General features: G+C 41.3%; 1 protein-coding gene across 11 annotated transcripts in view; it reads right to left on the bottom strand.

The window, feature by feature from the left end:
- Pxk (PX domain containing serine/threonine kinase like) overlaps positions 1-23823 on the bottom strand; it is an 84032-nt gene that overhangs the window by 30580 nt on the left and 29629 nt on the right. For all 11 annotated transcript variants that reach the window (XM_070018800.1, XM_070018801.1, XM_070018794.1 and 8 more), the window contains exons 2-4: positions 19918-19968; positions 17125-17172; positions 8195-8381 (exon numbers count right to left, since the gene is read on the bottom strand). In XM_070018800.1, coding sequence (XP_069874901.1) covers positions 8195-8381; positions 17125-17172; positions 19918-19968 — 286 coding nt within the window. The remainder of the gene's footprint in view (positions 1-8194; positions 8382-17124; positions 17173-19917; positions 19969-23823) is intronic.

The following is a 23823-nucleotide window of genomic DNA, read 5'->3' as shown; positions in this document are numbered from 1 at the left end:
TAAGACTCTTATCTACAATAAAGCACTAGAAAACTGGAAGTGGCGCTGTGGCTCAAGTGGTAGAGCGCTTGCCTTGCGCTGGAGAGCGCAAGGACAGAGCCCAAGCCCTACTACTGACCCAGAAAAAAAAAAGAGTCGCACAGATATTTCCTGCCTGAGCTGGCTTCAAACAAAAATCCTCAGATCTTAGCCTCCTGAAGATTACAAGTATAAACCACCAGAACTTGGCTATGACCTTTTAAAAAAGTTAATTACAACGGGCTGGGAAGGTGGCTCAGTGGTAGAGTGCTTGCCTTGCATGCATGAGGCCCTGGGTTCGATTCCTCAGCACCACATAAGCAAAAAGAAAAAAGCCGGAAGTGGCGCTGTGGCTCAAGTGGTAGAGCGCTAGCCTTGAACTGAAGAGCTGAGGGACAGCGCCCAGACCCAGAGTTCAGGCCCCACAACCAGACCCCCCCCCAAAAAAAAAGTTAATTACAAGGCAGGCTTGGCAGTAGAGTTACCTGTATAGCAAGCCTGAGGCCCTGAGTTCAAATTTCAGGAAAACCATGGGGGAAAAAATGAAGAGACAAAACTTAATTACAAAAAAAAAAATTAAATCTCTACAATCACCGCAACCTTACATAAAAATAAAATAATTCCAAAATTACAATATTGAAGAGCAAAAATATAGTTATTAATATGAAAAAATATTTTTAGACTGAAGAACCTAAAATATATAAACTAGCTAACTATTTCAAAACCCAAGCTCAGGACTCAAAAATGTACTCTAAGGTCAGACTGGAACAGCATGCTCCAAGTGATATTTATCCCATCTTCATTCCTCATGGGATTATAGCTTTCACCACAAAGAAGTGATTAGCCTTAAATATATGCTGGAAATAAAAGACAGTGTTTTAGAAAAAACATCTATGTTCAGCAACAACATGGTTCTATTGTGGGAAGTCAACAAGTATCTGTTTACTGGAAAAAAGAAATCCACCCTCTTGTTGTTCATTTATCATAAGAACATTTCCTCCTTTTAAGAACACAATGAGAAGAGGAAGTTCTTTAAAGTTCACAGTATTAATAAAGTATCAGAATAACTGTGCTTTTTACATTTCCTCACAGTATCTCAATATAGAGAATAAATGAAGCCCCTCTAGATTCCTGAAAGCAAAGAGCACTCTTCCAAAGCATTATGGAACTTCACCTCTGCCCAACATTAAGTTTCAAGGAGACTGGTGAAGCACGAGGAACTCAGCAGCAACTCTCTATTATGTCAAAATGACCTCCTCAAATTACCATGCTAAGAGCTTGCCAAACAATATTATTTTGATTCATTTTACAGAACATTATGATTAACAAAAATAGGGAAAGAAAACAATTTTCTAGCTATCTGTTTACTGACTCAGTAAATGTAAAGTGTCAGAAGAAAATGTGCGATTACCAAACACAAAACTGGCTCCATTTATATTTGTTATAACTACCATTTGGAAGGACTGGGTATAGCAGGAGCACATACATGTTTATTAACATGGGGAACTCTGACCTCCTCTATAATGAGTTGATATGAAGTATTTCAGTATTTCCTGAACAATTTGAAAATAAACTCAAAAGGAAATTGCTTTAAGATCATTCATATCAGTTTTGAGAAGAATCATGAACAGAGAATGTCATTTCAAGAGAATGCAAGAATAGTTGTTCAAAAGTAACAGTCATTCATATTTGTAACTTTCTACAAAATCATTCAACAATAATATTTTTCCTATGCTATAGACAATTGTTTTAGAAATGGGCAAGGAGCAGTGAACACAGGAGAGATTTGTAAGTTATAAACTGAGGACTGAAAAACAGATATTGGAGAAAAGGCATTTTCTTTCACTGAATTATGATTTAATGTCAAATAAAGCCCATGTTACCAGGCACTCAATATTAAATGTCCTCCCTTCTCAGATTCAAACAACACATTACAATCAAACATCTACAGCTCTACCTTTCTTTGTTCCCCAACTGCTTATTAAACCAAGACCAAGCTGTGAACCCTACTTTTCTACCTACCTCTGGCTTAAATGATATTTTCTGACTTCATCTCCCCAATGTGGTGTCTCACACTCTCAGATCTGCCTCCCATGGCCCCTAAAGACTGGCCTGCCCCCAGTCCCTCAGCATTTCCCATTTGGCCCATCTAATCCTCCAGCCTCAGCCCAAACTTGCTGCTCCCTTGGCCAGGATTCTCTCCCTCTTTCTCTCTCTCATGGGGTTACCAGGGTATTAGGATGACTCTCTTCTACTACTGGCTGGAAGGATGTCTCTTCAACTGGGTAAAGTCTAGTGCCATTTTGAAATACTTCTTTCTCCCTTAGGCTGCTCTGCCTGGAGCACTGGCCCCTTTCTCTCAGCCCTGACTAGCTTGGGCTCCCTCATTAGATTGCAGTGTAGATCTCACCTTGGCTGGGAAGCCCTCTTCCATCTCCTGGTCTGAACCATCTGTACTTTCCAGCCTTCATCCCACCATCCCTCTTCACCAGAGTGCTGGCTTGTGTTTATTCAGCCACAGCCATTAACTGTCCATCTCCATGCTGAAGTGTTTTAAGGTAGGTGAAGAGACTATTCCTTTCTCCTTGCTGTATACATAGCAGCTCTGACCAAGAACTAAGGGTTCAATGGTTGTGGAACCTCTCATCAAAGCATGAAGCCATGATAAGACAGGCATCTGCCCTCTCCTCTAGCATGGATGGACATGTGGAGTAAGATATACTCGTGCTCAATGTGTGCTGGAGACAAAACCATGGCAGGAAGGGCAGAGCCATGCCCAAACCACCCTTTGTTTCTTAAGCTCAGATGAACCAGGTGTCCCCACTGTAAACAGTCTTTGAACTTCTACATACCAGCCCCCTGGCTGACCATGAGAACAAACACTGACTCCACCTGCCCTGCAGCTGGGGTCCAGACCTCCAGTCTACTGCAGCATCCTCATCTTTGTCCTGTGTTGTCCCCCCACCCCAAACATCCTGCTTCTGTTCTAACTACAATCCCCCACTATAACCCCTCCCTCTTTTATCCTACTAGTTGAAGGATTCCTGGGGCTTCAGGACTAAAAAGGACCTTCAATAACTCCTGGTCCTTTCATAATTCAGGATCCCTACAGCACTTAGGGGAGGTGCTGCTAAAGACAAACCTGGGACAATCCAGGCCTCCTGCTTCCTGGTTCAAATGACTATCAGTGATATTAAAACCCTCTTACCCTGAGCAGATGTGGAGATGTGGTTTGAAGTGAGAATAGGGCTACCTGCAGAGTGGCTTTTAAATAATAGAAGTGGCTTGTTGGATAAATATAGGCTGGGCCAGGTTAGGTGCCAGTGGCTCACACTTGTAAACCTAGCTACTCAGGAAGCTGAAATTGGAGAACTGTGGTTCAAAACTAACCCAGGCAGGAAAGTCTGTGAGACTTTTATCTCCAATTAACTACCAAAGGAAACTGAAGTGGAGCTGCAGCTCAAGTGGTAGAGCACTAGACTTGAACACAAAAGCTCAAAGACAGGTTCAAGCACTAAGTTCAAGCCCCAGGACAAAAAAAAAGAAAAGATGAATACAGTACTTAAGGAGTATATAAATGTTTGCACAAGTGCATGAGTGCATGCATATATATGTGTGTGTGTGTGTGTGTGTGTGTGTGTGTGCGTGCGCATGGAGGCATGCACAACTCCTCCCAACTAGGAGACATCTGTTTTCCTTGTTCAGTAGATTACCCTCAAGTACAGTTTAATTAAATAAGCATCAGTCCTCCCCGAGGACAAAAGGTCTAATTTACCTTTGGTCCCATTTACCTGTGCATTTGGTAATCTAGAGAAAAACCAGATAAGAAAGGCAGGCCAGCAATCCCAAATAAAAAGTTTAAGTTTAAACACCAACTTCATCAAGCATATCATTCAAATGTAGTCTGAGCATTGGTACAGTATCTTAACAAAAAGATCATAGGCAATGAATTATCTCACAGGACATTCAATTGATTTGAAATAAGAAAAGACATATTGTTAAAAGAATCTGACAAAATGATATCTCATTCTAATGTTCTTACAATTCTACCAGTGATGGCTGAATCTTCTCTATCATAGAAAAAAAAAGCCTGAATGCCTAAGGCTATCCTTACAACTGTAATATATATATGCCATCTTCTCTAAGAAGAATCTTAGCTGTAATCTGATCAAACTGGGAGTCAGTGCACACATTTATCATATAGCTTTATAGCATAGAATGTTAAGTCAGAGGCAATCAGATGCATGGAGATTTGGTCTACAGGCAATCTGCTATAATATGGCATACTACGTAGTGGCTAAATTATCAGCATCAATTTACTAACTTGGATCCAATTTCAAAGGGTTTCATTTTTTTTCCTCCAATTTTGGAGTTATCTCTGAGTTGACCATGTAAAATCTGAATGCAAACACCTGAAGGGGCAAGTCCTTGTGACCAAGTACCACACAAATGACACTCCATGTTACATCTAAGCTCAATTTGCTTACAAATGCCTTCTAAGTAGGCACACTTGTTTTTCTTTTCTTTTCTGGTGGAGGGAGGTAAGAGGAAAAGTAGGGGTAGTGGCTTGAACTTAGAGCCTGGGAGCTGTCCTTTAGCTTTTTCTCTCAAGGCTGACATTCTACCACTTGCATCACAGTTCTACTTTTGACTTTTTGCTAGTTAAGTAGAGATTTTTTTTTTAATTTATTATTTTTTATTTTTTTGAGTCCAGTCATGGGGCCTGAACTCTGGGCCTGGGCGCTGTCCCTCAGCTCTTCAGCTCAAGGCTAGCGCTCTACCACTTGAGCACAGCGCCACCTCCGGCTTTTTTCTCTTTGCTTATGTGGTGCTGAGGAATTGAACCCAGGGCCTCATGCATGCAAGGCAAGCGCTCTACCACTGAGCCACCTTCCCAGCCCAGATTTTTTATTTATTATGTATTTATTCTTTGTTGGTAGTGGGGACTAAACATTGGACCTGGGTGCAGCCCCTCAGCTCTTCAGCTCAAGGCTAGCATAGAGATTTTTTTTTACTGTCTCATGAACTTTCTTGCCCCAGCAGGCTTCAAATTGCAATCCTCAGATCTCAGCCTCCAGAGTAGCTAGGATTACAGGAGTGAGCCTCCAGTCCTGGTGAATGCTTGAACACAGAACTCAAATCCTGCTGAAGCAAAGGTGGTAACCACACACCATTTAGAAACTGAAAAGAAACAGTATCCATACTCAAAGGGAGAAGTGGCTCTGCTCTAAGAACCACAGCTGGGAAATAGTTGGCATGCACCTGGGAACTTCAGCCATGCTATGCATTTCAAGAATGATTCTAGAGAGCTGGCAGGAGGAGGGAGCCTGGGTTTCCCTTTCCTGATACTACTAGAGAGTCTGCCAGAGGCAAGACAACTTTTGACATTTCATTCAAAGGGGGAAGTAAATCATCACTTCTCATATATTATTACAGGACTCTACCCTCTACAGTGTGGCTAGACTTGTGAGCATTTAAATTCTACCAGAAGTAGCCTTTTTATACCGCTCTCCACATCTGCTTTACACTCCTAACGATCCATCATGCTATCATGGAAGGAAAAGATCAAGAATAACAGCAGAGGGAGGAGGTATAGTAGAGGGAAAAACAAAACAAACAAAAAACCCAAACCAAAAAGATCAGATAACCTTCCAAGAGCCAAACAATATTTTAACCTGAAAAAAAAAATCAGGCCAGAATATAGTCACATAAATGTACAACACTGGTTAAAGCACACCCAACTGAGGACTTTCATATTTTCCTTTACTGAAAGATAACAAGATAAACTCTCAAGGCAACAGCTTTAAGATCCCTTCTAAATTGAGCGCTGGTGGCTCACACCTGTAATACTAGCTGCTCAGGAGCCTGAGCTCTGAGGATCATAGTTCAAAGCCAACCCAGGCAGGAAAGTACATGAGACTCATCTCCAATTAACTACCAGGGGCTGGGAAGGTGGCTCAGTGGTAGAGTGCTTGCCTTGCATGCATGAGGCCCTTGGTCCAATTAACTACCAGAAAACAGGAAGTGGTACTGTGGCTCAAGTGGTACAGCACTCACCTTGAGCTGAAGAGCTCAGGACAGCACCTAGGCCCAGAGTTCAAGCCCCATGACCATCCAAAAAAATAAATAAAGACCCCTTCTAGTATGGACTCATGTATACCCATGTACTTCTACATTGAGCTCCCTGAGAACAAGAAGCTCATCTGCTTTGTGCCTGCAGTCCCTACACTCAGCCTAGTGGCTGGCGCATGGTGTAGCAGGTGTGTGATGCTGGTTGAGTGAACAGAATCAGTACATGTGCACTACATCTGAATGCTTGTTTTCAGGGAAAAAAATCAACAGATACTCTCAGGAAATAAAATCAGCAAAATAAGAGGGCTGAGTTAGGCTGACTTGATAAGCCAATCTAAATGATTTGCTGAGAATTGTGGGAACAGTAACAGGTGGAACGTGGAGAAAGCCACAGAAGATGCTATTCTCCCAGAATTGAAGTTGTCCTGAGGGTTCCAGTTCTGTCTATGAGGTTGTTCTCTAACATCAAACAAAATAAAAGGGGGGAGTTTGAAATAAATTTTCCTTCTCTTTGCTGAATTCTGAAAAGGCATTTTCCTTGGTCTATATGGCACTTCCACAGCAACTTCACTCCACAGCAAGGCCTCTCATACTTTAATGTGTACACAAGTCACCTGGGGGGACCTGTTCAAGTCAGATCCTGACTCAGCAAGTCTGGGATTGAACCTGAATTCTGTACTTTCCACAAATTCCTCCCTCATGTCATTGCCGTGGGTCTGAAACAACATTGTGAGTAGCAAGCCTCAAAAGGACTGTGGTTTTGTTTTAAGCTTGGCTGTATAATGGAATCACTTGGAGAACTTCACAAACTATAAACCTCACTTGCTGAGGTTCTTATTAAAAGGGATAAAAATGAAAATGAAAAGTATCTCCCTCTACTTTAAAATATTTCTGTTTTTTGTTGGTGATAGTTTTTTGCGTGCCAGTCCTGGGGTTTAAACTCTGAGCCTCAGTGCTATCTCTAAGCTTTGTGCTCAAGACAAGCACTCTACCACTTGAGCTACAGTTCCACCTTTTTTTTTTTTTTTTTTTTTGGTGGTGGTTAACTGAAGATAAAGAGTCTGATGTAACTTCCTGCCTGGGCTAGTTTTGAACCATGATGCCCAGATCTCAGCCTCCTGAGTGGCTAGGATTACAGGTGTGAGCCACCAGTGCCTAGCAATAACAATGTTCTAAGACACAATTATAGGATAATACCTATTCTCTTAGCCATAAAACTAACATATCCAGATTTCCATTTACAAAGCCCCCAAGCATAGCTAAGTTTTAAACAATCAACTGCATTCTATTTATTGGTTCAAGTCTATGGTAGTTTCTATTGGTATCTTCAAGGCCACAGCAGTTTATTAAATATTTATTTCTTCCTTCTGCTGAAAGCACACCATTCTGCTGACATGAGGTTATTGATGCTGGTCTGTTTGTGTAACTCATATTGGAACATTTTCCATTTCAGATCCCTGGCAACATGGTGGTGATGGAGGAAGATGTAGAAGAGAGCTATCTTCTATGAGTGTTCCAAGGAACAAATAGGAAAGACCCTTCTGAATCACTGTTGGGTTTAAAGTAAATCTATAGAAAAATCAGATTCCCTGTATAAAAAATCCAAGTACAAAAAAATTGAGATGGGGCTGGGAAGGTGGCACAGTGGTAGAGCACTTGCCTTGCATGCCTGAGGCCCTGGGTTCAATTCCTCAGCACCACATAAGCAAAAAGAAAAAAGCCGGAAGTGGTGCTATGGCTCAAGTGGTAGAGCGCTAGCCTTGAGCTGAAGAGCTGAGAGACAGTGCCCAGGCCCAGAGTTCAGGCCCCACAACCGGAACCCCCCCCCAAAAAAAAAATGAGATTACTATATATATTACTTTGGATTATTTGCTCCCTCCCTGACAGAAGGATTTTTTAAAAAGACTATAAATATGTACTAAAAGTGATCACTTATCTGGGCAGACATTACAAAACTAAAAATAATTTATGTCTCTCATAAATCTACAGTAAATTACAACCAACTAAATCTTCAGAAATAAACACACCAGTTTTTTCCAGATATTTATCTCCTACTAAGTCTAGTGTCCTACAAGATCATAATTCATAGCTCCTTTAGGCTTACCTGTGTAGTTTGCAGAATAGTTGCTTGGATCTAAAAACTTCTTAACCAGCTCACAGTTAGACAAGATATGATTTGTGGTGATAACGTTGAGATAATTCTGAAGACCTTTCTGCCTCTCAGCTATGAATTCACGATCCATGTTCCCAATCAACTTTTTGGGAGGAAGAGGTAGACTTAGTCCTGTAATCTTTTAAAAATAAAGAAATAAAAAGGTTATTATACTTATGTTATCCACAAATAAAGTTGATATCACAACCCTGAACTGTCATACCTCAGGAAATTTAAGACAACATAGATTTTAACATGTATCCTAATTTTAGTGATGATATTAAAATGTGAAAAAACTGTACATTTTAGAATTGATAAAATTCTATACAAAGTGCAGAACTTTCAAACTTTAATTTTATTTTTACAAGTCTTATAGGAAGGCCAGGTACCAGTTACTCATGCCTGTTATTCTAGCAATTCAGGAGGCTGAGATCTGAGGCTTGAATGTTCAAAGCCAGCCTGGGCAGAAAAATTGGAAACTCTTATCTTGAATAAACCATTTAAAAAAAAAAAAAAAAAAAGGAAGCAGAGGTGACTCAAGTGGTATAGTGACAGCCTTAAGCAAAAAAGCTTAAAGGGACTGTAACCTCTCTATACATCACCTTTACAACAGTAATAAAAAATTTAAAGTAATTTTTTAATTAAAAAAAGCTAAAGAGTACACCCTAGCCCTGAGTTCAAGTCACACACAGTACCAGCACACACACAAACAAGTCATATATGAACATAATATCAAGAGAAAATTAGTTTAAAATTAATTAGCTTAAAAAATTATTACGTGGGGACAGGAGGGAAAAACTGGGAGAAAAGTGAGGGAAGGGGTGAGACTCTCTAAAAAGAAATGTACTCACTACTTGACCTACATAACTGTAACCCCACTGTATATCACCTTTATAGTAACAATACAAAAACAAAAATTTTAAAAATTATTACTGTCAGCCCCATAATATTAGGTTCCTAGAAACTCCCACCTGCAGGTGACATATCCATCTTCCACTTCCCAGGAACAGCCCCATTCAATCCTTTCAACTAATCTTTTGGCACTGGAGAACATTCATTAGTTATTACTGGAGTTTTTACTTTCAGGCAGTGTCTAAATTTCCTACTAACTATGGAAGACAAGGGTCAAGTTCTCTTTCACAATTCTGACTTTAACCTGCACACATTCTGTCTCCATCTTTATAGTACCGTTACTTAAGTTTAGTGTATTCCATGTTTACATTAGATAAATATTTGTAACAACTGTTCAATCTCTCAGAGGTTCTGTGATATAAATTGGGATTTTAATGACACTATAGACTACTCTTATTAGAATTCTGTCTTCCTAAATATTAGAATTCTGTCTTCCTAAATCTGCTTAATTATGGACTCTTGTCAACTGGCTTTTCAGTTTAAAATATTTCTTATATTTGTCTCTTCTGTTATTTAATTTGTCCTGGGGGAAGGGGGCAGGGTAAAAGGGGGAGAGAGAGAGAGAGAGGAATAGAGGAGAGGTGTAGAGATAGATAAGAGTGTGTATGTGTAAAGTCAATTTACTATTATTTACAATGGTTTGCAAGGAAGGAAAAGTAAATGCAGGTGCTTTATACTGGACCATTTTCTAGGCCACTTAAAGCTTTCTGAGTGTATTTTTTATACAATAAATACAAAGCATCAGATTGGCACTTTAATTTTGCAAGTAGAGTCACTTTCAAAGAGAAGTGTTATCTGATGCTACTGTTTAGAGAGCAGTCCAAGTGGCATGTGTATTGATTGGGGTAAGGTCTAAAGAAGGTCATCTTGAATTCAGAAAAGGAAGTAATCAAACCCACTCAAGTGGACAAACTTAAGTTAGACTGTTTCACTGTGTATTTTTCAAACAATTATGCAGCCAGAGAAAGACCTTGAAGTTAACACTGGACAAGACCACAAGGTACTAGCTGATAATTCTAAATTGCCTATTTCTCCAGCATAATTACAAAAATATGCCAGAGTACAATCAGTGTGAATTTTCTTATCATAGTATAATTCAATGCTAGATAAAACATTTAAATTTCAAGTTGTTTTCCTCATACAATTAGGTTTTACCTAGTTCCAGTTTCTGTATTAGCTTAGTGTTTTCTCATGCAGGATGTATAAAGGTAGCTATCCAAGACAATCATTTCATTTTGTTCAGAGGCATTAAGTATTATAAAAGGGCAATATATAATCTAAAACAATAGATAAATCATATTTTAAAATTATTTTACAAAATTCCAGAATATAATCTAATCCAGGGACATATGCTTATATTGGCCTAAAAAATGTATAAAAGGACTCACATCAGCTGCTTGACAATAGCTACCTCTGTGAGTAATTTTTTAATTTTAATTAATTTTTATTCCCTACTATAAAATGTTTGCAATGCTCCTTTATTATTCTTTTTCAATTGAAAAAGAAAGAAAATCCCTTTTGCCTACCAGACTGATTAGTAAAGATTCAAAAAATTACTACTGACCTATATCAATTCTTTGCCTGCACGGTCCTCAGAAGTGCCACCTGAAATCCACATTACCCAAAAAGGGGAGTCACACCTAACACCCTTGGTTCAGGCTCCAATACTTTGGCTATTTTCCATTCAAGGTAAGGATGTGAGAATGGATTTAATAAAGTAACTGTCTTTAATTGTGACGCCCGACCGTTAATCCATCTATTTTCTCAAGCTTCGCTTCATTCTAGGAAAATGTATTAGTGAGCTCAGATGTCCCACCAGTTCTTCTAAGTCATTGGGGTTCTTTGTCAACAGCTACCATAAGTGTCCCTGTCATGTCAGATAAAGCTGCAGGTAATTTACCTCCCTAACTGCTCTACAGTATTTCCAAAAATACTAAAATTTTTCAATGTGTATTAATTTTGAAGTTTTGCCTCTTAAAGAATATTAAAGTCACTTATTTTCTCTTTTAGATTTCTCCTAGAATTTCTAAAATGTTTAGCAGTCAAAGAATATAAAATTTCAAATGCCAAGCATCGATGGCTCATGCCTATAATCCTTGCTACACAGAAGGCTAAGATCTAAGGATGAAGGTTCAAAGCCAGCCCAGTTAGGAAAAGTCTATGAGATTCTTACTTCCAGTTAACCACCAAAAAGCTGGAAGCGGAGCTGTAGCTCAAGTGGTAAATCACTAGCTTTGAGCAAAGAAGCTCAGGGGCAGTACCCAGGACCTGAGTTCAAGCCCCAGGACTGGCATAAAGAAAAAGAAAAAGAAAAAGAAAAAGGAAAAGGAAAAGAAAAAGGAAAAGGAAAAGGAAAAGGAAAGGAAAGGAGGAAGAATGCTAGCACATACAAAGTTCAAGTCACTAAGCCACTGATTTCCTAGACACCTCTTCATCAAGACTTCAAGGCAGGACATCTCATCACCTCACTTTCCCTTTTAATGTGTCCCTTGGTGTCCCTTCTTGAGTTCCTCTTAGCAGAAAAGAGAAAGAGAAGCCAGAAGAGAAGTCCTCTGAATTCCATTCATAACAACTGCAGAATGACATAGCAAAGGGGATGATCCCAAAGTGGGGCCTGAGGCCCGTAATCTAATTTACACAAGCCTGGTAGAAACTTCTAAATTACATGACAAACTATTTTGGCTCCAAAAAAGCTAGGTTTCTTTTTGTTGCTGCTGTTTTTGTTTCAGTCATGGAGCTTGAACTCAGGGCTTGGGCGCTATTCCTGAGCTTGTTTTTGCTCAAGGCTAGGGCTTTACCACTTTGAATCATAGCTCCACTTCCGGTTTTTGCAATGATTAACTGGAGTTACAAGTCACAATCTTTCCTTCCCAGGCTGGCTTCAAACTGCAATCCTCATATCTCAGCTACCAGTACCCAGTTTTTGTCTGGAGGAAAACTCTCCATATATGAACTATTCATCTCTCTTTACGCCCTTCCATCATCAAATCTTAATGATCTGCAAATTATCTTTAATAATATTTCAGTCTGGAGTTCTAGGGAGTTCTAAGCTCTCAACACATGCTTTATGTGTCCCATTTTCCCCCTAGTACACAGCAAAGTCTTGCCAAGGTCAAGAATGGCAATAAAATTTTAATCATATGGTGTCTGTGCTTCAAGAGACCTTAGAAGTTACCCCTTCATTTCAGATGGAGAAAGGGAAGCCTAAAATGTCTCACTATTAACAAGAGGGGGAACCTGCGTTCTTCCCTCAGTCTAAGCTGCAAGGTCCAGGTTCTCTCCATCTGCTCCTCCCTTTTTATTTGTTGTACACTGTTTCCCTGAGTGCTTAACTTGATGCTGCATTTATTTAAAATAAGCTAGTAATTTTTTCTTTGTTGTTACATTGACATATTACAGTTCTTAGAAAACAAAGCCATTTTCTATTTTCTTAATTATATAGCTTATGTGAGCTTGTTTGAAAAGTACAGAGCTACACATAGCCATAATACTGCTACCTGTAAACATTTTGGCACATTCATTTCAAGTTTTTTTCCCGCTAAGTATTCAATGGAAATTTTATATTCTGTAGTTACTATCACTGGGCTCCTTTTCTTTTTTTTTCTTTTTTTTTTTTTTTGCCGGTCATGGGGCCTGAACTCTGGGTCTGGGCGCTGTCCCTCAGCTCTTCAGCTCAAGGCTAGCGCTATACCACTGGAGCCACAGCGCCACATCCGGCTTTTTCTGTTTATGTGGTGCTGAGGAATCGAACCCAGGGCCTCATGCTTGCAAGGCATGCACTCTACCGCTGAGCTACCTTTCCAGCCCCCATATATTTCTTTTTCTTCCTAAGAAACTCATTTATCTGTAAAAAGTAATTGGACACTGAAAATCATGGTCAGTTTCATTCTGTGGTTTTGGAAGCCTTCAGTGACTGTCTTATGGCAGTTGTTTTGAAATTCTTTTTTTGCCAAAAAAGCAGTATGTACCTTTTCTGTTTGTTTACTTGGATCAAGAAAAACCTCCCACTGAAATGATGTCTGGCCATACTCTACCCAACACAAGCCAACGTCAATTCATGTGGCTATTTGCATTTGAAATAAGATACACACTCCAAGTGCCCATTTAAAAAAGGAAAATCACACTGCAGCAAAAATAAAATTCTGTTCTATTATAGGCCATAATTGTGAAAGACCCCCTCCCCAACCAACCAGGCCCTGAGCCTCTTTGTAGGGGAACAGAGTTTTGTATCTAACCAAGCTATTTCTGGCTTCTGTAACATGCTTTGCTTTTCTATTACCCCACACTCCCCCTTTGATAACTAACCTCACCAGTTAATCAACAAGCCCACACCCTACTAACTAATCCCACCCCGCAGTCAGCCCCCTGGTGTGAGCGAAGGACAGGCGCTGACAAAGGTCACTTCCTCATACCAAGGGCTGGAGACACAAAACTCGGGGCACGTACACCGAGGGACCCCCTCGAACAGTGATTGGCCAAAACACATAATTTGTTTTAAAAGGATTGGCTGCCTGCGTGCAGACCAGGTTGTAATACTTTAAATTTACTGGCTGAAAAAGCGCGGGCACTCCTGTAACGGACAGAGGGGTCCCATAAAAGGACCATCCCCGGGACTGCTCGGGGTTCCCAGCCACTGACCCGAACCTTGCGGATCTCGAGGTCACGTGCACCTGGGAACCTGGGCATGCCCAAATAAAACCCTCTTGCCTTTTGCATCTGGTGTCGTCTGACTGGTGCTTGGGGCAGGGAGGTCCTGATATGGGGGACACCCGAAGTCGGGGGGGGTCTTTCAATTGAATAGCCATGGAGATTCAGCCTTCTATCTCCAAAGTGAGAGTAAATAGGAGATAAAACCCTTCCTTCCACCCCATATCCTTTTTTTGGTTGTGGGGGCTTGAACTCTGGGCTTGGGCGCTGTCCCTGTGCTCTTCAGCTCAAGGCGAGCGCTCTACTGCTTGAGCCACAGGACCACTTCCAGTTTTCTAGTGGTTTATTGAAGATAAGAGTCTCATGGACTTTCCTGCCCAGGCTGGCTCTGAACCATGATTCTCAGATCTCAGCCTTCTGAGTAGCTAGGATTACAGGCGTGAGCCACCAGTGTCCGGCTTCCACCCCATATTCTTAAAGGCTGGTCTAGGCAATGTCAACTTCAGAAATATTTCTCCCACATTCTTATTTAGCTGTGGCAAATAAAAAGCTGCAGATTTAGCTTAGTATCAGTGGCTTATGCCTATAATTCTAGCTACTTGGTTGGCTGAGATCTGAGAATTGTAGTTCAAAGCTAGCCCAGGTACAAAATGGCACTGTGGCTCAAAGTGGTAGTATACTAGCATTGAGCACAAAATCTCAGAGACAATGCCCAGGACCTGAGTTCAAGCCCCAGGACACACACACACACACAGCCCCCTCATGGTTTCAACACACACACACGGAGTTCAAGCCCCAGGACACACACACACACACACACACACACACACACACACACACACACACACACACACACACACACACACACACACACACACACACACACACACACACACACACACACACACACACACACACACACACACACACACACACACACAGCCCCCCCACACACACACACAGCCCCCCTCATGGTTTCAACAATGAGTTTTCTAAAGTTTGAGCTCTACCACAGCTATTTTCTGAGTCTGATCAATAAAGCATATGTTCCCTCCCATCCAGCAGTCCTCCTAACCTTTGTGGATAGCCATCAGAGGTCACTTAGAATCCATGGCAATGACTAAACTTATCTATCAAATGAGAGGAGCAATTTTTTACTTCCTAGCTGAACTGGTCATCAGCTAAGCTCTTTGGCTCAGGTTAAAGGAGATTTCTGTTACCATTCAAAGCTGAGGTATGATACAGCTCAATGGTCTTCAGTAATCCACAGTACATGAGGACCAGTTGGCCATGGGAATATAGGGCTGGTATTGCCAGGGCTTTGGATGGTATCAAAGTTACCCTAGGACCCTTCAACCATTACCAGTTCTGGCTGTGTTTCTAGGCAAAACCTCTGTAGCTCATCCTTCTTTCCATTATGGCCATCAGGTGAGAACATTTAAATCACAGAGACTTAGAAATTGGTTAAACAGAAAAAGTCTGAGTCTCTACTGTTATTGTTTAGTGTTGATCATCAGTGCTCACAACACAGCCCAGTTCAATGGAGTCCAAGACCTCCAGCTCCACCTTATGGACAACTCTTAACAACCCATGAAGTCAGTCTTAATCTGTGAAATGGAGATGACACATTAGCACTTATGACTGATAAGGATATAGTCTGACACAAAAGCACTCAGTTGGAAGATGACCATTAATTATAAATCATCTGTTTTGTTCCCAAAAGTATATTTTTAGAGCCACACAGCATCTATTTAAAGTATGAATTACCCTCCTTTGCTAGGGAAATTGGTTCATTTCTTATTTCTTGATATTGCCATTTTCTGTAGTTTAGATCCAAAGTCCCACTAAATGGTAAAGGCTTGATCCTCAAGGTAGTACTCCTGGGAGATGGTAGACACTTCAGGAGTTAGTACCTAGTACAAAGTGTTTAGCTCATTGAGGGTGTGCTATTAAAGGAGACTGTAGGTCACCACATCTCTCTTTTCTCTTTTCCTTCTTGGCCCTGTGTAAATGGTTTTGTTCTAACACATACTCCTGCCATGAAGTTTACTTAGCCACAAGCCAAAGTAACAGTTAACAGTGTACTGACCACGGACTGATGTCCAAAATTGTGAACCAAAACAAACCTTTCATCAGGCCCTGGTGGCTCACACCTGTAATCCTACCCAAGAGGCTGAGATCTGAGGTTTGCAGCAAGAAGCCAGCCCAGGCAGGAAAGTCTGTGAGATTCTTTTTTTTTTTTTTTTTTTTGGGTCCGGTCGTGGGGCCTGAACTCTGGGCCTGGGCGCTGTTCCTCAGCTCTTCAGCTCAAGGCTAGCGCTCTACCACTTGAGCCACAGTGCCACTTCTGGCTTTTTTCTTTTTGCTTATGTGGTGCTGGGGAATCGAACCCAGGGCCTCAGGCATGCAAGGCAAGCGCTCTACCACTGAGCCACCTTCCCAGCCCTGAAAGTCTGTGAGATTCTTATCTCTAATTAACCACTAGAAACCAGAACTCTCATGCTCAAGCCTAGTACTCTACCAGAAGTTGAGCATGAAAGCTTAAAGACAGCACCTAAGCCCTGAGTTCAGGGCCCACAAGTGACCAAAAAAAAAAAACCCAAAACCATTTCCTCTCTTCCAAGTTGATTATCTCAGTTATTTTCATTTGTTCTTTTTTCTTTTCATTTTTCTTTTTTTTTTTTAATTTTATTGTCAAGGTGATGTACAGAGGAGTTACAGTTACATAAGTAAGGTAATGAGTACAATTCTTGTCTAACTTGTTATCCCCTCCCTCATTTTTCTCCCACTTTCCCTACCCCTTACCCTTCCCCCACCCCAGTTGTACAGATCATTTCCAACATATTGTCTTATAGACCCAAAGCAACAGTGATACTATTTTCTTTTTGCTTTTTTGTGGTACTGGGGATTGAACTGAGGACCTTGCACTTAGGAAGGTGCTCCACCATGAGGCTCTGAACTAAGGAGCTACTTTCCAGATATATTTGTGTGGGTTATTTTCAAGAGAGGGTCTTTCTTAATGCCTAGGCCAGCCTGGACATCAATCCTCTTATTTGTGCTTCCCTATATCACTGAGATGACAAGTACATACCATACCACAGGACCATTGGTTGAGATGGAGTATCACAATTTTATTTTGCCTGGGCTGACTCACAATTCCTCCATCTTCACTTCCCTAGTAGCTAGAACTACAGGCTTAAATCACTGGACTCAGCTATTTTCTTATAGCGATAGAAAGCTAACAAGCATACTATTTCCAACCAATTTCTCAGATATGCTAAGCAATCATTTAGTGTGTGTCACTGGACTTCTGAAACACTTACCTGTAAATTGTTGTTCAGTAAATCAAAGTCACTGTATCTTCTAACAATCTGTAAGAGACAAGATAGTGTTGTTTGGATTCAGCAAAGGCATCCTTTTCTACTTCCTTATTGGCTCTCCAGAGCTGAGATACTTTTTTTTTTTTGGTCAGTCGTGGGGCTTGAACTCTGGGTCTGGACACTGTTCTTCAGTTCTTCAGCTCAAGGCTAACGCTCTACCACTTGAGCCACAGCACCACTAGTGCCACTTGCGGTTTTCTGAGTGGTTTATTGGAGACAAGAGTCTCACAGTCTTTCCTACCTTGGCTGGCTTTGAACCAAGATCCTCAGATCTCAGCCTCCTGAGTAGCTAGGATTAGGCGTGAGCTACCACACCCAGCAAGATACTTCTGCTAAGTGGAATAGGACTTCATTGTATTTAAGTTGACAGATCAAGAAAACAGACCTAGCAGTATCCCAAAGGCTGGCTGAACTCAGAAAACTTGTCATTGCTAGCCAAACTCACCAGGAGATTTAAACAGCAACAATAAGTTATTTTCAAGACAAAAAGCCTTTCAAATCTCTTTCTTATTATCTGGATACCTGGAAAGGTAAATTAGGATTAAAAAAAAAAGTTTTGCTGAGCTTGGAACCAAAGCACAAGGAAGGAGATGATCTGATGGCATTTCATCCTTGCCCTAGTTGAAAATCCTACCTTCCTGGAGACTGGACTGCACCTGTAGGAGAGGTGCCACACCTTGCCCTGGTTTCTCAGGCTTCCCTTCTTGGCAGACTGTCTACATTCTTTAGTTGTGTTGATGCCATTGATTAAAACACAATCCAACTCTGCCAGTGCTGGGAAAGGAGATTATTTTGCTTTTGAATAGTTGGCTTCGGTCTTTACTAGTGGTTCCTCATTGTTAGTGTACAGAAGAAATAGCTGAAGAGCACTAAGAAACCACCCACTGAGAATCTCATTCAGATAGATATCGGGTTGGATTTCAAAAATCCATTTTTGTTAAGAAGCCCCAGATTTCTAACGCTTGGGGGTAGAATAGCAAATACAATGACTACTACCAAAGAAATAAGCGCTACACAAAATTCAGCCAACAGGGATGTAAAAGGGTTGGGAAGGATCTCTAGATCTGTCCAAGTCTTTTTTCCTCAGAGGCCATCACTGAGGAAATAGAGTCTGGAATCTCAACACAATCCTCCCTTCGGGACAACAGAGGCGCTAGCTATCATGATGAGGTGTCCACAAGTGAAGTCGAACAGCCATAAAATGCAGTATTAACAACTGCTGTACAGCATCCAGGACACAGTCTCACTTTTTTACCTGCTGGGCTGAACTATGACTTTATTTAACTAAACCCTGACTACAAGTCTCCTACTGTTTTATTTTTATTTATATGGTACTGAGGAATCAAACCCAGGGCCTCAAGCATGCTAGGCAAGCACTCTACCACTAAGCCATATTCCCAGCTCCTCCTATTGTTTTAGACTGAGCTGAAAAACAAATTGCCAGATATTCTTCTTGATAACTCTTGTGTACAGTGCTAGTTTACACAAATGAGAACAGCATAGCCCTTTATAATACTTGTCTTAAGGGCTGGAAAGGTGTGTTAGTGGTAGAGTGTTCTCCTTATATGCATGAAGCTCTGGATTTCATTCCTCAGTACCACATAAACAGAAAATGCTGGAAGTAGCGCTGTAGCTCAAGTGGTAGAGTGCTAGCCTTGAGCAAAAAGAAGCTCAGGGACAGCGCCCAGGCCCTGAGTTCAAGCCCCAGGACTGGCAAAAACAAAAAAACAAAAGAACTTGTCTTAAAGCCAAAAGAAGAAATATGATTTATATTATATGACTGTTCTGATTTTTTCTACGTTTTTAGATATGCTAAATCAGGGTTTGTTTTTTAGTTTTTTTGTGCTGGTCCTGGGGCTTAACTCAGGACCTGGGTATAGCCCTGAGATTTTCTGCTCAAGGCTAGTGCTTTACCACTACACAGCTTCACAGCTTCACTTCTGACTTTTTGGTAATTAACTGGAGATAAGTCTTACAGACTTCTCTGACCAGGCTGGCCTTGAACCTCGATCCTCAGAACTCAGCCTCTAGAATAGCTAGGATTATAGGCATGACCCACTGTTGCACGAACCACTTGTGTTGGGTCTAAGTCAGGGTTTTAATCCCAAATTCAAGCACCTGTCTCCATAATAAGTGCTTCTTCTTGGTTCCCCCTAACACTCCTCTTTTTTGAGGGAGGGAAGATAAGATCTCCCTCTATAACCTAAACTATCCTATTTCCCCTTCCCTTTCCCCTCATCTCCTGTCTCCTTCTTCCCTCCTTCCCTCCTTCCCTCCCCCTCCCTCCCCCCTCCCTCCCCCTCCCCGCCCCCCTCCCCCCTCCCCCTCCCCCCTCCCCCTCCCCCTCCCCCCCTCCCCCCCTCCCCCCTCTTCCCTCCCCGTCCTCCCTCCTCCCCCTCCTCCCTCCTCCCCCTCCCCCTCCCCCCTCCCCCCTCCCCCTCCCCCCCTCCCCCCCTCTCCCCCTCTCCCCCTTCCCCCCCCCCCCTCTCTCTCTCTCTCTCTCTCTCTCTCTCTCTCTCTCTCTCTCTCTCTCTCTCTCTCTCGCCTCCAATCCCTCTTCTGTTTTTTTAGGACTGAATCTAACCTTATAATCCAAACTGTCCTGGAATCATTATGGAGGCCATACTGACCTTGAACTCATGCTTACCCTACCTCAGTCACCCTAACACTAGTAGTACAAGCTTGCATAACCCCACTTGAGTCGATTACTTTTCCAATGGACAAAAAAGTACTTACCTGCCAGCTGTTTTCTACAGAAATTCCTCTTTGTACCCGAATGATATATTCCTAAAAGTGGAGAAGGGGAGAAAACGCCTGTTATAAAATCACAGACTCAAAATAAGCAGGCTAGAGTTGTAGCTCAGTAATACCTTTCATAAAATATACAAGGTGCTGGGATCAGCTGGTGTCACTACAAGAAATGGGAAAGGGGTAATATTAAAAATATAAGACAAAAGTTGACTTACAAGCAAAGAAAACTATAGGTTGAAGATCTATACTCAGAAAATCCTAAGTTCTCCAATATCTGTTTAGATACTGGAGCATCAACATGTTGTTTGAAAGGTTTCTTCCAGATTTAGCTACATACTTACAAACCTAATATCTGAGAGGCAGAGACAGGAGTATCTCAAATTCAAGACCAGCCTGCCCTATATATTGCATATGAGGCAAGTCTGGCCTACACAGTAAGGCACTATGTCAAAAAAAAAAAAAAAAAAGCCAGGCACTAGTAGCTCATACCTGTAATCCTAGCCACTCAGGAGGCTGAAATCTGAGAATCACAGTTCAAAGCCAGCCTGGGTAGGAAAGTCCATGAGACTCTTACCTCCAACAAACTACTCAGAAAAAGCTGAGAGTAGTACTGTTGGCTCAAATGGTAGGGACAGAAACCAGCCCCTGAGTTCCAACTCCAGGACTGGCAAAAAAAAAAAAAAACATTTCAGAGTTTTGGTCTGGTAATATAGTTCAGTGGTGCTTGTCTAGCTTGTGTAAGACTTTAGGTTTGAACCCTAACAATGAGAAGGACAAAAACGTTCACATTTTAGAGTACTTCAGATTTTCAAGTTAGAGATACTCAATGGTAAAGTCTATGTCAATATGCCATATCTAACTAACTCAATCTTCTGGTACCAAGCACTTTTGACAAGGAACATTCAACCTGTACCAGAGGAAAAAAAGTGACTAATATTACATAAAGACAGAAGCATAATCTACCAGAAAAGTGTATCAATCCTTTATGTGTATGCACCACACAATATAAATGTAGGGGCTGGTCGAGAGCTTCCATGGCAAGCTCTGATCCCCAGAACTATAAACAAAACAACACAACACACTCAACTACCACCACCACAACACAGAACTACAAAATATAGGAAGCAAAAACAGGTAAAACTGAAAGAAGAAAACGAGAATCCAAAAGTATCAATGTCCTTTATTCAGCAATTGACAGAATAACCAAAAAAATAGCACATATTTCCAAATAATCTATGGATCAAGCCAAGTGCTGGTAGCTCATCTCTATAATCTGATCTACTCAGGAGGCTGACATCTAGAAAATCATGGCTTTAGGTCCATCTCCAGAAAAGCAGAGCTAGGAGACACAAATGTTTTCTCTCATATGCAGAAGCTAGATCTAAAATACCCCAAGACATGATAAATTTATGCTGGACTCTAAGCACTCACATACAGTGAGATTAAAGGAGGATATTCTTAGGGGTGGAACACAGAGGCACAATGCCTATGTGCCTCTGATCATATAAAATAATATTTATCGACATGAACTCCAGGAAATGGAAACGAGAGGGTTTTTTCAGTTGTTTTTGTTTTCTTTTCTTTTTGTCTTGTTTATGTCTTTGGGAGGAGGGTAAGGGAGTGCACAGAAATAGAGGGACAAAGGGTGAACAAATGTATCAGTGGACTAGACATTATGTTGAAAGTGAACTATACAACTTGTGGGTGGTAATGGGAGGGAAAAATGGAGAGAGCAAAGGAAGGGGTAACACTGTCCAAAAAAAAATGTACTCATTAACTCTGTACATCACCTTTTATAATAACAATTTTTAAAAAATTTTAAAGCAGAGCTGGAAGTGTGGTTCAAGTGGTAGAGCACCCAGCTTAAAAGTCTGAAATTAAACCCCATACTAAAAATATAAATGAGTACCCATGGGTCAAAGAGGATATCACAAGAAGAAAAAAATAGAGAGACAGATAGATTCCATGAATGGTGTCTCATGCTACAAACCCAACTACTTAAGGGCAAAGATCAGGTATCATGGTTTGTTGGCAAGCTAAGCAAAAAAGTTAGCAAGATTCTACCTCAACCAATAAAACTGGAATGGACATGGTGGGACATGCCTGTCATCCCAGCTAGATGAGAGGTTTAAACAGGATTGCAATCCAAGCTGTCCTTGGCAAAAACAACAACAAACAAAAAACAAAAACAAAAAAAAAAAACAAGACTATTCAAAAAATAACTGAAGCAAAAAAGGCTGGGACATGGCTGGGACATGGCTTAAGTGGTGAGACCCTCAAACTCGATTAATGCAAAAAAGAAAAAAAAGAAAAGAAAAACCATGGTACTGGGGGAAAAAGGTATTGAGTGCCTTGGCATGCTAAATGTCTTGACCTTTTCCTGCTCGCTGCATTTCTTCCTTGCCCTCCTTTTTCCCTCAAGGTAGGGTACAGAACCTAGAATTTATCTTCTCTAAGGAACTGGAATCCGGAGCTGGGAAGGTGGCTCAGTAGTAGAGTGTTTGCCTCACATGCATAAGGCCCTGGGTTCGATTCCTCAGCACCACATAAACAGAAAAAGCCGGAAGTGGTGCTGTGGCTCAAGTGGTAGAGCGCTAGCCTTGAGCTGAAGAGCTGAGGGACAGCGCCCAGACCCAGAGTTCAGGCCCCAGGACGGACCAAAAAAAAAATAAGGAACTGGAATCCCTGGCCTCCAAATTAAACCTACAAACAATACTAGTCCGCCCTTCTTCCTCCTTTCTCTGAGGCCATAAAGAAATTTTTTGATGTACCTTGTCTGTAGAAGAGGCATTTCGGAAAGAGTCCTGGCTGTGGAGAATGATGGAATTCTAGCACTTAGGAGGATGAAGAAGGACCATGAAGAGATGAAGGCCATCCTGGACTACATAGTGAGATGGTATCTCAAAAAAACAGGAAGTGAAAAGGTCCTGCTTACAAAGAAGCCAAGAAGAATGTGAACAGACAAGTCTTACAGGTTTCCCATGTTATCTTTTTAACAATCACATTTCTAAGTGTGATTTTATTTCACTGAAATTAAGTATAAAAGTAGGCAGCTTGCCAACTGTTGGAATCTTAATTTCTTTCCTTTTCCTTTTTGTGCCAGGACTGGGGCTTGAACTCAGGGCCTGGGTACTGTCCCTTAGGGTTTTTGCTCAAGAACTGGTGCTCTACCACTTAAGCCACAGTTCTATTTCTAGCTTTTTGGTGGTTAATTAGAGATAAGAGTCTCCTGGACTTTCCAAGCCATAGTGGCTTTGATCTGCAATCCTTGGATCTCAGCCCTGAGTAGCTACAGGCATGAGCCACCAGTCCCTCACTGGATCTTAATTTCTGAAGACTCATAAAATCTTGACTGAGCGGGGGAGAGAGGATAGGAAGGGATGGGAAGGGTAAACAAAGGAGGAGGCTACAATGCTTGATAAGAAATGTACTCACTATCTTGCCCATGTAATTGTAACCCCTCTGCACAGTATTTTCACAATAAAAAAAAAAAAATCTTGACTGAACAAAGTTGGTATGCTTTTCTTTGTTAACCTGTCTTTGTCAGTTTTGACTTCAGACCTGGCTAGAAATGATAAAAGAGAGTAAAGGAAACTTTCCCTCCCCTACCATAACATATAAAATCTGCAAGATACACCTAATGTAGTTCTTAAAGGGAAATTTATTTATTTTTATTTATTTATTTGGTTGTGGGGCTTGAACTCGGGGCCTGGGCGCTGTCCCTGAGCCCTTTTGCTCAAGGCTAGCACTCTACCACTTAGAGCTACAGCTCCACTTCCAGTTTTTGAGTAGTTAACTGAAGATAAGAGTCTCAGGTGGGGGCTGGGAAGGTGGCTCAGTGGTAGAGCGCTTGCCTTGCATGCATGAGGCCCTGGGTCCGATTCCTCAGCA

Source organism: Dipodomys merriami, unplaced genomic scaffold (genome assembly GCF_024711535.1).
Source record: "Dipodomys merriami isolate MVZ:Mamm:240054 unplaced genomic scaffold, mDipMer1.0.p SCAF_13, whole genome shotgun sequence".
Lineage (NCBI taxonomy): Eukaryota > Metazoa > Chordata > Mammalia > Rodentia > Heteromyidae > Dipodomys > Dipodomys merriami.
Note: the sequence above shows the minus strand (reverse complement) of the source record. Positions and strands in the feature narration are given on the sequence as shown.